The sequence below is a fragment of the Amia ocellicauda genome, chromosome 17, assembly GCF_036373705.1.
Source record: "Amia ocellicauda isolate fAmiCal2 chromosome 17, fAmiCal2.hap1, whole genome shotgun sequence".
Lineage (NCBI taxonomy): Eukaryota > Metazoa > Chordata > Actinopteri > Amiiformes > Amiidae > Amia > Amia ocellicauda.
In genome coordinates this window covers 444,941-462,897 of record NC_089866.1, presented here as the reverse complement: position 1 = coordinate 462,897, position 17,957 = coordinate 444,941, and the positions used below count along the sequence as shown (strand labels likewise).

The following is a 17,957-nucleotide window of genomic DNA, read 5'->3' as shown; positions in this document are numbered from 1 at the left end:
CAGTGAAGTCCGAGTCATTTTGGCAATCCTGTTGATAGTCACGTCCAATAACACACAGTCTAATCTCAGAGCACCTTAATTAGGCACATGACTCGCACTGCTGTCACATGCAGTCTGGGCTCACAGAGAGGGCCGGGAGTCACAGAAAACCACAACAGACGTTCACACACAGCCATTAAAGAGAGACGTCTTGCATTTTTTATAAGCTGGTAAATGAAAGTCAATGTTTATAGTTACGCTGCAAAAGCTTGTAGCTACTGATTATAAAAATAATAAAACCAAAAAAAAAATTAATGAAAAAGCAGCAAGTTAATAAACTATATTTAAATAAACTTTTTTGTGTTGATTCAGGATCGTTAGAAAGAGCAGGGAGACGCCGCCGTCTTGCGTTTTGCTTCTTACAAAGGCAGGAGCCCACGGCGGGGACGGGGGGGCTCTGTATGGCCTGTGGTGCCATCAGCCCCCGCCAGCAGAGACCCGCCAGGGAGAGCTGCCGTGCGCAGGCCAGCCGTCACAAACGCTCCTGGCACCAGGCGCTCTGGTCCGATCTGCATGTGAAGAGAGGGAGCTCTTTCAAACTAAACCCGAAAAGCCAGACCGAGGAGCCCCGATAACACAGCTGGTTCAACCGCTTCCTGGACAGCTGTAAAACTACACTTTCCCCTCCACCCCCAGAAATCTTCCGCGGTTGAGTCTCTGTGGTGGCCTGGGCCTCCTCAAGACCCCTGGAGTCCCTCCTGACAACACCTCGCTGAACCAACAGCATGGAAGATCACTGGCGCTGGTCAACCCCCCCAAACTTTAATACGTCAACTATTACACTGAAAACCCGCAGCGCGAGTGAGCCGGGTCAGTCATGTGTCGCCCAGTGGGAACACTGCCTTCAAACACTACCTGAAGGGACCAGCAGAACACAAACCCCGGGGACTGACAGCCTTCAATCAAAGTCTGTTTGACACCAGCCTGATCATGCACATCTGTCTCAGCTGTGTTTTTGTTCCCAGCTGTGGCTCTGAAACCCTGGACCGGGGCGCAAGATAAAATTCCAGTTTCAAAGACATTCACATTGTCACAGTTAAGTAGTTCCCGTGGGACTGACCGGCGAGTTCGAAGTCTCAGAGCCATAAAACATCGACAATTTTGCATTTTGTCCTAACATAGAAAACTGACTGGCAGGGTTTAAGTGTCTCGGCCTATTTTTAAACCAGTACAAATCTTTATTTCGTCAGGGGCTCGGAAGAACAGCGATGCTTAACGTGATCCATGACCAATGACTCCACACAGCACCGATCCGACACTGCGGCTCTGAAGGACCACAAGGAAGAAAACGAAACAAAGACCGCCAGCACGTCAGTCCGGGAACATGTTCTCATGCTGAGACCCAGGTTTAATAAACAGCCTATAGAACAGAGTCGCTGTGAACACAGCAGCCATCACAGCCTCTCGTCAACTACCACCAGCGCACAGAGCCCAGCAGATAGTGGGAGATTATGTAAGTGCTTTTGGCTGCAAATATATCTTCTAAGGTTCAAGGGTTCTGTTCCACACTCCCCCTCTCTCTCCATCCCTCCCCCTATCTCCCCCTCTCTCTCTAACCCCCATCACCACTAAAAGCCCCAAAAACTCTCCAGAATGATTTCCCTGCTGAGACAATGTTTTACATCAGCAAATCTTAAGATTTATGGTCAGTTTTTGCTTAAGAGTTATTATGATAATTGTACAGAAAGCAAACAGACTCCAAGAAGTATTTATGTACATATAAAATCCCCCCCCCCCCCCCATATTTAATTAGGCTGTGAAGCGCCTCCCAACCCAGCGCCTTTACAAACTTGTCAAACTGCTCAGAAACCCGAGGGACCTTCCTATGGTTTGCTGTCACCTCCTCTTCCTCCTCCTCTTCTTCCTCCAGGGTTGCGTCTGGTCTCAGGCCAGCCGCAACCCTGACCACCACCCCTACCCCCACCCTCCCTCCGCAGAGCTGTGGCCCATGCAGACCAGGCCTGACCTCTCACCCACTTCCGTATGGCGCTTTCTGGGAACAGACAGCACTTCCTGTGCAGAGAAGGCATGCGTCTCCCCGGGGGTCCATGGCTGGGTCATCTCAGACCCCCCCCCCAGCCCTGCCTGCCAGAGCGACCCGAGCCCTGGCTGGCACCCACTCCCCTTCGGTCCTGAACCCCGTCTGTGTTCACGGGCAGCCGAGGGAACCCTCTCCCTGCCTGCTCCCTTATTGGATCAACTCAGAGGACGATGCAGACGTGTAAGTAAATGGATAAAGTATGTAGAGGACTGTGGATGAATCTCCCTTCAGCAGTTAAAAGTCGCTCAAATGACCTGACCGTTACCGATCGCCACTTAAGGGTTACAGGATTAATCTGCATATTTTTGAACAGTTGGTTTTGGGCTTCATGCAAACAGTGTTAATGAATACTTCAAGCCAGCACTCAAGGTTTCAGTCTAAACCTTTAAGGAGATCTGCATTACTGGCAGGGAAGCTGCTCTTAGGACAGACATGACGGACAGGGCCGTCCCCCAACCACATGGGACAGGGTCTGCGTTTCCAGTGAAATCTAGATCTTTAGATCTCTATGAAAACTAAATCGACCTGGGTAAGGGCATCTGCTAAGAAAAAATAGTAATAATAACAACAACAACAACAATAACAACAACATCTGTTACACATCCGTAAGCGAAGCACAGTTGCCCGTGAAACCTGCAGACCCTGTACAGTCTGCCTCAACGGGTCCGGGGCGGCTCCAGGCAGCAGAGCAGGTTGCCCTGCCCAGGATGACAAGTTTCAGTTTTAATTTGTGGGCAAAGAGCCGAAGCTCTCGGTAACAGTGTCAGCGTTTAACCATTTCCTCTCCCCCCTGTGGCAGGAACTGGAGATTAAAACTTGCTGACAAACTCCGAGGCTTGCCAAACTCTGGATAATGTTCTGTTGAGGAGGAATAACAATCACACTTTTCACACAGATCATGTTTTGGTTTGTTTCTTTTTTTTTCCAATCAACACCAAGAAAACGAAGGGCTAAAATAAACATTTTCAAAGGTTCAAGGAGTTAAAACGGGCTTGCAAGCCAATCAAACAGCTGCTGATTCGAGGGCCTGAAGGCAGCTTTTTGTTTGCCAGATGTTGCTCGTTCTTAGTCAATAGTAAAACCATATCAAGTGCTGTTGTTGTAAAAATTAAAAACAAATACATGGATGTATTAGATGACTAATTTTATTTCCCCTGATGAGGTAGTTTTTGCTAAGTGAATGGATTCCCAATGTCTGGATTATTCGCTCTGACTCACGTTGGCTTCTTCAGTGGCGTCTATCTCCAAATCCGCCCACTGCGCTTGCAACACAGTTTACTCCCGATCTGCTGACCCGACCGGAGGTCCAGCGCTGCTCATAAACACTCCTCACTGTGGGGCGCAGTGTGCAGTTTGAACGCCATTTGAAGGCATGTGGGGGGATGGAGAGATAAGGGAGTGGAAAACAGAAACCCATCCCGACACACTGTACGCAGTCTTGCCACCGAGAAAGTGATTGATTCCATCAGTGGGATTGATTACTCCGTGTTCAGCTGTCCAGCAGGACTTCATCCACTGAGCTGGGGTCAGTTCTCTGGGCCACCTGTGCCGCCAGCTGGTCCGTACTTGTGTGCAACATACTCCACAAAAGACAGACTATACTGCACGTTCACAAGATGATGAACTCCTTTTGGCTCAGGAGCACTTCACTAAATAACATAAACAGCATGAGATAAATAGGGTTCAGGAATTCCAAAAAACACAACCTTCCTATATGAGGAGTCACAAACCTGACTTTTACTTATCACATTTTATGAACTGTAATGAACTAACTGCACATTTTTAACTTCATTCCAGTAATTAAATTGTCCAGTTTTGGATTACACAACTTAAGAAACAAAACAAACACAAACATTTTGCAGTGTTCTCTGGAGACGCAGATTTCACAAACCCTGGAGCGCCCTGTGTGTTTCTGTGGATCGGATCATGCCCCGCGATTACCAGCACGTGCTACCTGTCCGTCGCCCTGGCACCGATGTGCAGGAGCCCGACAGCTCCTGCAGGGTTTACAGCCTCCGCACGCAGAGCGAGGCTGCGTTAACACAACTGTCTTTTGCTTACGTTCGTCTCCGAAGATAACACACTCGGCACGATCTCTCACGAAAGCCTGGAGGCAGAAAAATTCTCTCGTTGCACGCATTTGTTTTCTGTGACATTTCCCTGAGCTCGTCTGATGTGGACCCGAGTCTCACAGGCAGCAGCTCTGTCTGCACAGCCATGTCATCAGCAGTTATGACACACAAAACAAATATTTAATGAAGGATAAATGTGAAACTAAAGGACAAACGCATACAGAGGGTTGTGTGCCTTAAAACCAATACCAAGCTAAGCTACCGAGTTTTTGTTGTTTTGAGTCAGAGAGCGAGATCTAACCCCCCCATCTACGATATTTTAATTGACAAGTTCCTCACATTCGGTGTGCATTTGCATAGGAGTTCCTTCTCCTCTCTCAAACGACCGCACGAGCATCCTACACGGCCTGAACAGGGGCGGACGGTGAGCACAAGCTGAGACGCCCGGCTCTGGGCTGGCAGTGAGGAATCCTGGTCAATAATTCAGAGGATTGCCTGAGATCACTTCTGTTTTAAAGATACCGTCTCCACTAAAATCCTTTGTTATCCAGAAAGGCTTTAAAAATACTGTTAATGTACAAGTATTGTTCTTATCGCTATTTTTTTACCCAAACAATGCTATCTCAACCAGATCAATTTAACAAGTGGTCTATCTGCTGAACTCTGACCCCCTGACCTCTGATCATGCTGTTCAACAGCCTCAGTAGCAGTTTAGAAACTTTGGTGTTTCCTTGGACAGTAAAGACAGGCGCCCTGGGTTTGGAGGAGTTTGGTGACTAAATAAGACTGTTCTACCGTCTGATTGCCATTAATGTTTTATGTTTTTTAAGCACAACGCAATACTAGGGATGTAAAAACCCTTCCGCTTTACTTTCCAAGATGTAGAGTCTGATACTACTCAGTGAGTTAAAACCTGCAAACTCGTCAAAATAATGCTCTTTGATAAACTATGAACAGCTGCCCGAGAGAGTCACGGCACACAACTCATCCTGACAACACGGCGGGCGGATCGTGAAGCTCCCGAGTGACCAGCATGGCTCTCCGGGTCTCACAGCTGCGGTGTCCGGAGCCTTAAAGTCACCAGCAGTGACAGACACTCACAAATACAATTACACACTAGACACATCTCTGCACTTTACAAAACAATGCTGGCTTTATTTAACACAATCACGCTCCTCCACCGATTAATACTCACTGAGGCACAAAGGATTCATTTAGCTATAAAAAAACAACAATGCAAACCTCGGACAAGTTACATTTCCCACAGGATATAATCCCGGTTAAGCTTTTCACAAATTTGGTTTAAAACTTAAAAATATAGGCAGAACAGGCAGATTTGAGGCCTCTCATCACAACATGTTTTCCTAAACTTGATCTTGATTTGTTGACAGTTTTCTTTTATTCTGCACTATATCAAATAAAGCAGTCTTCCGGCTGCTACAATGTTTACACTGGACTCATCGTGGAGGAACACAAACGACTGTTTAAACACAACCCGTTCACTCGGCCCTCTATTGACTCCGGACCGGCACCGTGCCAGTGACCTGTGTTACCTGGCAAACAAATAGACGTTCACTCTCTGCTGCACCTGCGGCTTGAGCTAACAGCCAGTTTCACGGAGTTATCAGACAGTTACACTTAATGCCACGCAGTGCCATATAACAGCACTACTGCGGAGAGTTTTGGGAAATTTATTTATGGAAAAACACAAACAGAACAGTTCCTTCCAGTGATCGAGACCCAAGCTTGATTATAAATGAGTCCGAATCTGTGAATGCCAAAGAAATTAGGCATGGGGACTGGCCTGAGAAGAAGGACACCACTGCACAACATACTACAGCATATACGCACTCAATTACATATTGTTCATCCAAACTGTGACACACAAACCAGACTGTGACACACAGCCATCGCCCTGACCGCACTGTAACCCCACTCGAACAGCCTGGGAACGTGATCTGTGAGGAAGCCATGCTTGGTTTGCCCATGCAGCGTCCGCGGTGCAATCTGCACATGCCCCAGTGTCCATGTCAGTGCCGTGTCTGCACGCCCGTACATCACAGGGACAGGGGAGGACACATGCGTACGGAGTCTGCCGGGACTGGACCTGAGAGAGCGAGGGGAGGCCCGACCAACAGAGCGGCACATCTGACTGAAAAGGAGTGAGAGCAGAGTGACTCAGAGCGAGACTTCATGCCTGACCTCTGCAAAATGGAGGATGGGGCTTTGAAGCGCAGCCGAGGGGGAGCAGTGCCGGCGCTGCTGGAGTCTGAGCTCAACTACGTTGCCTTCCCTCTCCTCTGACTCACACTGCGATACGGATGACTCGGCAGCGACGCACTATGTGGGATACTGCAACAAACCCAGGTGCTGTCACAGGTCACTTCCTGTCTGCGAGAGTCTCTCACAGGCCTGGTTCTGAGCGTCGATCTGGGTTCTGCAGTGCAACAGGCAACACATCCTCTCTCACAAATCGGTAATATTTGCGCAAGATGTTGTCAGAGGTGGGAGATTGTCAGGCTTGGAATTAACATCCTGTCAGTGTCTCCGTTTGTGTGTTTGCATGTTACTGCAGAAACCCGCGATTTCCCTTAAACAGGGCGATCGACACGAGGAGCAGATCTTCATTTCCAAGTCTATAGCAGCTCTGCAGGTCCCAGATTTATGAAGGGGTCGAGCCACAGGAGGCCTCCTCTAAAACAATACACCCAACATCTGGGAAGGAAACCCAAGAAGCCTCTAATCCTGCCTCTGTGTGACTGGAGGCTCGAGCCCAGGGTCCCAAATCAGAACCCAACTCATTAGCAAGTGCAGAGCAGACACGGGAGGAACTGGGCTGCACCAAAATGCCACAACTTCACTCAACTCACTGGGTAACAGACTCTTCCCTTGTGGGACATTCTGGAGAATCAACCTAACTGTGTTGTGTTTTTACCTGGCAACAGCAAAAGCTCTGACACTTCTCAAAAGCCACGAGCCGGTGTCACAGATATCCACCCCATTCCCACTGCTTCCATCTCTCGGAGATACTGGTCAGGACCGCCGCTGCCGGCACTCGGCCAGAAGAGCACTAAACACGCAGCAGAGATGTTTAACCAAGTGATCTTATAAAAACGAGCTACTTAAACCAAAGAGTGAATGTGTGAATCCAAAGTCTGTCGTTATCTGTACTTGTTACAGTGAAGTAATGTGCTTTATCTTCTCTATGCAATATATGGGCTTCTTTCTGTGAGGACAAAGGGTACGAAAAAATAAAGAAACGTAACGTTTATCTGCAGAGACGGGACAGGCAGGCAAGGCAGGCGAAAGTGACCTGCCAGGAGAAAGCGGAGGAGGAAGAACAGAGACGGGGCGGTCTGCTCTGGACGGCCTCTCTCTTCCGCTCCCCATTCAGCTGAAAAGGCTTTTAATACCTTTGGAATTAGAGACCACCTGCTCAGAGGGGCTGTCACTTTCCTGCAGCATTGTCCCAACACAATAGGGACGGTCCGCGGGGGGAAGTGGCAACACTGGGACTTGACTGCGGAGATTCAGATATTTCTGTCCCTGTAAAGTTTGTGAAGGAGTGGCGGGGGTGGGAGAAGCACTGCAACACAGCTGAAAGACAGAGCCGGGGGTCTGGAGCAGGCAGAGGACATAAACGTGCCCCCCCTGCCACGGCAGACCAAACACTTCTGACTGCAGATGAGCCACAGAGAGGCCTCGGCAGGGACATCCATCTCTAATCAGGCCGTGTTAACACGCATGAAACAAGGGGCATCGCACTTCCAGGGCCCTTAATTAAACGTGTTTATCTTCTCACACATAATGGGACTGGAAACAGACCCCCGGTTACGAGGCAAAATCATTCTTCTAAATTTAACTCGGACATTAGATCAAGTTCAGATGAAATCACGTAATGCAGGAAGTCCTCCTCCCGCAGTGTAGGACGGCTCTTCGGGTCGTGTTGTGAAGATCACTTCCTCAGGCAGCAGCCAAGGAGTCCAGAGTTCATTTTGTTTGTTTAAGGGACGTTATCAGTCGTGGCCGCGTTAAATGTCTTCATTGTGATAGCAATGTCATTTCTGCTTTCCTGCCAGGGGGGGTTGTGTCATTAGTGGACAAGCGAGAGGACAACAATGCTGGGAAAGGAAATGTAAACAGTAAAATTCAGACATATGGGAAGTGAAATGCGATTTATCTTCAACAGATCGCTTTTTTCATACAGAGACAATCATGGAAAATCACATATTCAAATGAGTTACGGTGAGGAGTCGCCTGTACTTCTCCTGACACAGGACACCAGAGCATGAAACGGGTCAACGCCGGTGCTGTTGCGTACGTGGCTGGGATCTCTCTAACACAACCAGCCCTCAACGCCAGCCGCACTGCACATGCATGAGCCAATCAGAACACGCTGACAAATCTGTGGGGATGTTTTTCAAAACCACCTGAAAGACGTTGCTGCCCCCAACCAATGCCCTCGTGAGTCCAAGGCCAATGTCAGCACACGGGCACTGATCACAGTCTCCGTCAGTCCTGCCTGCACTGCAGGGTCAGAGACCATGAGTCCTGCCAGAAACTGCCCTGCCTCCCTCACACCTGGACGCACAGAGAGAAACTCGAGTGTGTGCACGACCAGCGCGACTCAGAAGCCTTCTTCATATAGTATGAGATTGTTATGTCACCTCCCGGAGACGGCCTGGCGCTGGATTCACTCCTCTCACACCGAATCAGAAGAACAGGCTTGATTACTGGATGAAAACGAAAGGTGCCAAAAGCAATCCAGCACCGTTCAATCCACAGTCTCTCGAGAACCAGAGTCACAGTCACTGAGGGCTAACTTCTGTGGATTAAGCCTCGCTTTCATTTTGACTGTAGATTTTGCTTTATAAGAAAAAAGGATTTCTCTCTGCATAGGCTGTGGAGAGCGATCCGTAAACAGGACATAAAACACCTCTGTGTGACCTCGCTCTGGCATTATTACAATGTGCGCTGGCCACAAATAATCGCTTGATGATACGTCCAGATACGCCACGGAGGTTAGCAGAGTGAGCCGCTCAGAGCTTCAACTTTCGCCCTTTAATGCCACTTCAAATTATAACTCTGGGACGAAAATATGACTGACTTTAAAATGGTTACTCCAGCTGTGTGCAGGACACATTGAAGCTACACAAACTGCTTATTAAGACGGGGCAGATATAGTACTGCGCTGCTGACATGAAAAAAATAAAAGCCTTAAGAAAAACAAGGTCTATATACAGTCTCTTTATATTTGATCTTTTTCATGTGTCCCCTTTCTGTCTACAGACTCACAAATACAATGTTTTGGCTTCTTTACGTGGCTTTGTGAGTGTGGATTATCTTTCACAGTTATCGCCAATTTAATGGATTGCATAACTGTACCGACTCGTGTACATCAGACCTCGGTGCCCGGCTCTCTGTCCTCGGCCTGCGGTAACCAGTGCACCCCCTCCCCACACAGGCAGACAGCAGCTCGGCCCTGATCTTATCCTCCTTCATATCTTAAACAGACCGAAAGACAGGGATTGTACCACTGACCGTTCTGAAGAGCGGCTTTGTGTGTGTTTATGTTCTAAATAAAAGGGGTATTTCCTGTCACTAAATAACCCGGTTTCTGCCCCAGGAAAAGCCCTGCGCGTAGGTCTCTCAGCATGTGTTTGTGGGTCCTCACTGTGGAGGTGAAATACTGAGATTTGGGTCCTTGTGGAGATCACAGTGAGATGAGAGGAAAGACCCCCTGACCGGGAGCCTTTAATCCTACAGCCCCCTAACAGATGCCAAGATGGTTTATAGCCTTTTTGAACAAAACCACAGCCGTACCGCAGAGCTTCTCCGCTCTGCACCGGCGTCTGAAGTCCTAGTCCTGGGAAACCACGATCCCTAGTCTTGTACAGGGGTCTCCTAACAGCGGCTGAACGAGTTAAAAGTATTCGTAAAGTCACTGGGAGTTTGGTTGGAATGATAAATGCATATATATCGTTAATGAACAACCTTCATAAATATCTGAAGTTAATGGAAAACCAAAATAGAGCTCCAGGCGCTGGTATAGAGGTACAGAGCAGCAATTGCTTTAAAGTGCTGCTAATGTTTTTGTTTGGGGAGGACAGTGGATATCTATAACCCATTTCAATCTGTCAGGAATTAAATAAATGTAACTCTAAAGAAAGGTTTTGCTACTTTTAAAGACACTAATAAGTGCAGAGCTACACATTTCTTATCATAGGTCTGTGGCAATGTGTACACAGTGTCATTTAAAGATGTTTTCAAATGTGTTGATCATACAGGTCCAATCTGCATCGCTCAGTGAAACCCAAACCAGATTGCGCTCCTGGTAAACAGTGTGAGTGTTGAGTCAATTTCCGTGTCATGAGAAGATTTTTTTAAACACGGTGGGGGGAAAAAAGTTGTGTAAAGATTTGTACTGAACAAACTCCTGGGCCTTTAACCACATCTTACAGGGCTTTGGTTGTTCCGTCAACGTTGATTAAAACGCTTCCTGCCACAATCCCCGGAGACAATCGCTGGCTGCTGGCTGAGTCTGTCAATCAAAACCAGTCTTCTACACACAACCTGGACACACACACACTCAACACAATGCTCAACACTGACCTGAGCCTGGACACACACACACTCAACACAATGCTCAACACTGACCTGAGCCTGGACACACACACACTCAACACAATGCTCAACACTGACCTGAGCCTGGACACACACACACTCAACACAATGCTCAACACTGACCTGAGCCTGGACACACACACACTCAACACAATGCTCAACACTGACCTGAGCCTGGACACACACACACTCAACACAATGCTCAACACTGACCTGAGCCTGGACACACACACACTCAACACAATGCTCAACACTGACCTGAGCCTGGACACACACACACTCAACACAATGCTCAACACTGACCTGAGCCTGGACACACACACACTCAACACAATGCTCAACACTGACCCGAGCCCTGACATATGAAACACACAATCAGCTGAATTACAACATTTCAAACATGTACAGCTCTGGGCGTTAATAAGGCCGTGTATGAAGCTAGCACCTACAATGGGAAACAGCCAGGTCCGGCACCCAAAGGACATATTTCATTAGTGGAAGGTCTGTGAAACACGGGTCAGACTTCCTGACCTCTAAGAGTTGATTTACTTACCACACAGTCAAATGGCTAAACTGTGCTTTGCCATGAATTACCTTGATGATGTTCTCGAAGATGGTATCTCGGAAGTCCAGCAGCGCTTTCTGGTCGAACTCCTTGCCGTGGATAATCCGCATCTGCTTCAGGAAAGTGGACTTCCCACTCTCCCCGGCCCCCAGGAGCAGGATCTTGACCAGGCGGCGGATGGAGCGCCTCTCACGGGCCAGCATAGAGTCGATCTCCCGGCTGCGGCGCCTCGCCTCCCGCTCCTGGTTGGCGTCCCGGTCCCGGCTGCGCTCCTTGCTGCCGCTCCGCTCCCGGCTGGCTTCCGCGGGCAGCAGGCAGCGGCTCAGGGTGCGCACCACGCCGGACATGGTCGCCTCAAGTCTAGAGGACACACGGGTCTAGAGGACTTTCCTTAGTGGTCCCTTCGCAGCGGATCGCATCTACATCGGCGCGGTGAGGGCTTTGAGACGGAGGAAATCAGCTCGCTTCCCCCAGAACAGAGCGACCCGAGCGGCGACTCTCACACTGAACTCGCCCGCAGACAGTCAGCAACATCGGCGTCGGCGCTCCGGAGCGGCAGGGAGCTCAGAAGCAGCGGGCAGCATCGCTACTGTCGCCGGGACTGGCATGGGTTCAGCGGCTCAGTGAACAGATCAAGAGGCGCCAGCTCTTGGAGGAATAGAAACCTCAGATCCAGCCGATGCTACAGATATAAATCAGTCCAAAGTGGGAAAAATATGAAAGCAAACACACACAGTGCTTTTCAAAAGTTTACCAAACAACTGAAACAAATCAAACAAGCCGTGCAGTGGATGCGCGCTGCTCCCACAGCCGGACAGCAGCAGTCCCGGTGAAATGTGACACACAGGGCGCAGTCTCGGGTGGATCCGTCCCGCTCCTCCTCCTCCTCCAGCCCGGCCACTGTCGGCGCTGCAGACGCACCTCTGGGAAGCGCCGCTAGGGGGCGCCGCTGCCGGCCAGGCCTCGGGGGGCGGGTTGAGTTCGGGACATTGGGGTTCGTTGGGTGGACCTATCATCGCCGTCAGCCCATGTGGGGTGAAGCCCCCGCAGCATGTGTCCACAGCTTCTCTTCTCCACGTCACGCATGTAAAGAGTGTCAATTCATCTTCATGTGCTCGACTTCTAGGTCTTATTCATCCCCGGGGATCAATTAAATAATTTACTTTGTCCATCTGTTCGTCTTGCAATGTGTCCGGCCCATCGCCATCTTAACAGTTTCTCACACACACACACACACACACACACACACACACACACACACACACACACACACACACACACACACACACACACACACACACACACACACACACACACACACACACACCTGAGGAGCCGATGGGCAGTGAAGGCAGGGACTCCAGACACAGACCTGCGGCTGCGGCTGTGGACAGTGCACTCGAGTATGAGGAATGGACTCAGGAGTGCATATTAAACTGTATTAACTGATGCGGCGAATTAACTTTCTTCTATTCTGAGTCAGGACCCTGAACCTCATTAAGAGTATCATGACACGATTGACAGCTCTGTGCAGTTTGGGTACAAGGCTTCTCCTTCCTCTTCCTCCTCTTCCTCTGATGTACAGCCTTTCCGTTTACAGTTTGTTTCCCAACCATTTCTACATTATTAGCTTCGTTGTACAGTGCATCCTGAAAGTATTCACAGCGCTCCACTTTTTCCACATTTTGTTATGTTACAGCCTTATTCCAAAATGGATTAAATTCATTATTTTCTTCAAACTTCTACAAACAATACCCCAAAATGACAACGTGAAAGAAGTTTGTTTGAAATCTTTGCAAATTTATTAAAAATAGAAAACAAAAAAGCACACGTACATAAGTATTCACAGCCTTTGCCATGACACTCAAAGTTGAGCTCAGGTGCATCCTGTTTCCACTGATCATCCTTGAGATGTTTCTACAATTTGATTGGAGTCCACCTGTGGTAAATTCAGTTGATTGGACATGATTTGGAAAGGCACACACCTGTCTATATAAGGTCCCACCGTTAACAGTGCATGTCAGAGCACAAACCAAGCCATGAAGTCCAAGGAATTGTCTGTAGAGCTCCGAGACAGGATTGTATCGAGGCACAGATCTGGGGAAGGGTACAGAAAAATGTCTGCAGCATTGAAGGTCCCAATGAGCACAGTGGCCTCCATCATCCGTAAATGGAAGAAGTTTGGAACCACCAGGACTCTTCCTAGAGCTGGCCGCCCGGCCAAACTGAACGATTGGGGGAGAAGGGCCTTAGTCAGGGAGATGACCAAGAACCCGATGGTCACTCTGACCGAGCTCCAGCATGTCTCTGTGGAGAGAGGAGAACCTTCCAGAAAAACAACCATCTCTGCAGCACTCCACCAATCAGGCCTGTATGATAGAGTTGACAGACGGAAGTCACTCCTCAGTAAAAAGCACATGACAGCCTGCCTGGAGTTTGCCAAAAGGCACCTGAAGGACTCTCCGACCATGAGAAACAAAATTCTCTTTTCTGATTAAACAAAGATTGAACTCGTGTCTGGAGGAAACCAGGCACTGCTCATCACCTGGCCAATACCATCCCTACAGTGAAGCATGGTGGTGGCAGCATCATGCTGTGGAGATGTTTTTCAGCGTCAGGAACTGGGAGACTAGTCAGGATTGAGGGAAAGATGAATGCAGCAATGTACAGAGACATCCTTGATGAAAACCTGCTCCAGAGCGCTCTGGACCTCAGACTGGGGTGAAGGTTCATCTTCCAACAGGACAACGACCCTAAGCACACGGCCAAGATAACAAAGGAGTGGCTACAGGACAACTCTGTGAATGTCCTTGAGTGGCCCAGCCAGAGCCCAGACTTGAACCCAATTTGAACATCTCTGGAGAGATTTGAAAATGGCTGTGCACCGACGCTCCCCATCCAACCTGATGGAGCTTGAGAGGTCCTGCAAAGAAGAAGGGGAGAAACTGCCCAAAAATAGGTGTGCCAAGCTTGTAGCATCATTCTCAAAAAGACTTGAAGCTGTAATTGGTGCCAAAGGTGCTTCAACAAAGTATTGAGCAAAGGCTGTGAATACTTATGTACATGTGCTTTTTTGGTTTTTTATTTATGCTTATTATATCTTGTTTGGATACAATCTGACTGCACTGTAATGTTCTGGAAATTTTCTTGTGAAAACTGTAAAGGCTGCTGCTAACGAATTAACAAAAAACAATCCAGAGTGAGGAAGGGCTCGATTTGGCCATCAGGGGGCGCCCAGAGACTACATGTCGAGGTTGCGTTTTCTGTGCTTTTAAATCGCAGCTCTGCGGTCAGACACGAACCACTTGAATGTACATATTTGCAGTTGAGGCAGCTCTGCGAGTCACAGAGGCGCAGAATAATCTCACACAGGTAACAGATAACACAGCACAATACGCTGCTGGGACCGACTCTAATGAAGATCAGTTCATGACATGATGGCTTTACAACAGCAGAGACTCTGACAGCATCAGGAGTAACTGGGGTTCAACCATTAGACAAGCAGGACGTGATCTCATCAGAGCCGGAGAGACACGGACAAATAATCCTCTGAGGACTGATGGCTTTGGGTTTGTGTCCAGTGATGTGACTGAGAGTTTACAGTACAGTGTGTCAGGATAGGCAGTGAATAATCGCTTCTGTATGTGCATAACAATGAGGCATAAAAAGCGTTAATGCAGAATCTTCTGAAGTGTTCTGTCTGTCCCCACACACTGTTTTTTGTTTCCTATACGACACTTATTGCTCCACTATGACATGTTTTTGGTGGCTTTTTTGGTTGCTTATTCATTGTTTTGGCACCTATGACACGTTTCAGAGCCAAGGTGGCAGTTTTTGCTCCAGTAAGATGTTAGTTGGTCGCCTATGACACCTTTTTTTCAGGCTGAATGTGTCGCCTCACTAGGAGTTTTATTTTAGTCTGCTTGTGAAAACAGGTACAAATGTACAAGGGTAATAGGGTAAGTGTGGTGTAGCATAGTAAAATATGGCAATGAGTTTTGCTTTAAAAACAGATTTTGAAAAAGATTTAAAAAACAAAACAACATTGTCAGGCGTTCTGCTGCGCTGACCCTTTTTGCCATCTGAGCACAATCTTCCAGCCTCTCCACACTCATTATCATATAAATAGCGTGATGTTCCAGCCTTACGGTCAATTAGAGCACGCCGGAGCCAGGTAGGAGACCCCAGGCATCTGCATGCACTGCACAGGAGCGCTGGGCCTGTGTGAGAGGTACATGCGGCAAGGTGTTGTGTTGTGCCCACGTTTGTAAAGGCAAGCTAGTGTTGTTATGCAGAGGCTTCCAGATTGGTTTGATGCCCAAACACCCACAAATAGTAGAAAAAACATGCCATGTGCCAAGGAGGGCATGGACACTGTTCCTTGTGATGTATTGAGAAGACAGGTTTGTCCTTTTCACCCTGGAACCGAATCACCTAACGTCTAATGTCTGGGCCGCACTGTCCTCATGTTGACACACAAAACCTGCAGAGCTGAGCTAGTTTACCATCACCTGACCTGACCTGACACGAGCTACAGGCCCGCAGAGGATCCCAGGCAGACGCTGTGAATTTCTTCCTGTATTTCTTCCCAATTCACAGCCGACAGGGATCTGGGAGTGACACAGAGAGGAGGTCTGACTGGCCCCACTAGTTGAACAGGGTCTCTCCGGGGACAATGGAGAAAAGAGCAATTAGGAAACACAGCAGGTATTGACAGGTATTGTTTTTGATCGGTGACATGCATACTAAACGTTGCCAGTGCAGAATTTTAAAACCTTAGAACAATTGCATTTTAATGTGTGTCACTCTTTGACACACAGTTTTACAGCCATCTGTTGTGAACAGGAATCAAGACAAATAAATTAAACTCTAATTTGACTGACCTAAGTTAAGACATGTTAGTTTAGAAATACTGGTAGATGAAACTGTTTTTTGCGAAGTGAATGAGAACTATTCTGTATGTCCAATGCTGTACCCAGAAGCCTAGCCAGAACCACAACACTGTACTCCAGTGACGTTTCTGGAGGTGAAGCGGGTTGTTGGTCAGGCCACGTGATCGTGTTTGTCTTCTGCACTGACACACACTCACACAATATTGTTGTTTCTGTCCTGAACTGCTGTTGCTGTAACTTGTGTGTGTATTTTGTACATTGATGCAGCACAGGAGTTGTAAGACGTTATCAAGATCAACTCCTGACATCTCCTCTCAGATGTGTGATTCCATCTGTGTGCGTTGCGTGCCTGTCTTGTGGAGACAGCACTCTCAGGTTTACTCCAGATCGGGACATATTCTGACCTTTTTACAGTCCACTAGTGAGGCGTTGTTCCCAGAAGGCTTTGCTCTCGCCTGTTTGAAAGTTTCTGTGTAAATAAAGGTTCGATCACAAACCACGGCTGACCCCAAAGTTCCCGAGCAGGACGTGACTCCGACACCTCCCGAGCTCACAGCTCAGCGCACTCCCCGGCCGCGGCCCCTTTTAGCTGCCAGGCGCCCTGGTGGCAAACTTCAATTTTGAACTCCGATTAAGCAAGCATTTATTTGCCATTGATTAACTGTCTCTCCTTATTAGCAAGCTGCATTCACCTAATGGTGTAGAGAAACCGACTGCAGCTCCACTACAGTTATGACTGCACTTCAAATCAATGAAAACTGACAAAAAGAAAAAGTATATTTGAAATATATTTATTTGCTCCTGTCCTTGTTTTTCTCTTCCTTTGTGTTTCCAACAGTTCACATCTGTTGTAGCTCATGTATACATCGCTTCTGTAAAGCAATCTGCGGCGATTTGATTGTGAAGGGCGCTATATTAAATAAAGATGGACTGATTGACCAAGGGTTGGTTTCTCAGACCCAGATCAGTGATACACGGCATTATTTGAAGTGGTCTAGTCCAAATCAAGGCCTGTGAAACAAAGTCTTTTTAATTGACTAAAATATTTCAATAGTTTTCTTTCTCTTTTTTCATTTTCAAGTTTGAAAAAACATGACAAATTGCTCTCACAGCTGTGTGTCTGGGGTGCACGTCTTGGTTAAAACATTAACAACTGAGAAAAGATGCTTCGAGACGTGTCTGGGGGGGAGGGAGGTGTAACAGCAGGTTGGGCTGGATGAGTGTTGTATCCTCTTCACAGTTAACACCTCTGAATCGTTGTGAAGGAGAAAATACAAAAATACTAAATTTAAATATCTCTCTCAAAAGTCTCAAAAGCTTAAACTTCCTTTGTGAACTTCCCGAATGTCCAGTCACCCTAAAATGAGTTGGGGGGGAATCATATATCGGTCCTCAAAATCAAAAATGAATCAAAAACCCATCATTACATTCTGCACATCGTCTCTTATAGGAGAAAGTAGAACTTTGTTAACAGTTTTAACTATGAACGGCTGCCTTATTGTAGCACATATAATATTGCCCAGACCTTTGGGAGGATCTGTCACACGGAATATCATCAGCACCATCCCCGTGCCGTACACGTCACAGCCAAGCAGAACCGAGCGAAAGGCCAAGCGCCTAACTGGAGCTCATCCCTCGGATTCGGTGTTTCAAAGGGCTGGACGTCATTCAGAGATGCAGCTTCTGAGGAAGAGCGCCGGTGTGGTTCAGCTGTTCTTGTGATT

General features: G+C 47.9%; 1 protein-coding gene across 1 annotated transcript in view; it reads right to left on the bottom strand.

Moving 5' to 3' along the window:
* Positions 1 to 12,207, bottom strand: part of LOC136713119 (guanine nucleotide-binding protein subunit alpha-12) — a 40,189-nt gene extending 27,982 nt beyond the window's left edge. Inside the window, exon 1 of the mRNA XM_066690086.1 lies at positions 11,371 to 12,207. Within this exon, the coding sequence (XP_066546183.1) occupies positions 11,371 to 11,688 (318 nt within the window). The 5' untranslated portion in view covers positions 11,689 to 12,207. The remainder of the gene's footprint in view (positions 1 to 11,370) is intronic.
* Between the last annotated feature and the right edge of the window lie 5,750 nt (positions 12,208 to 17,957).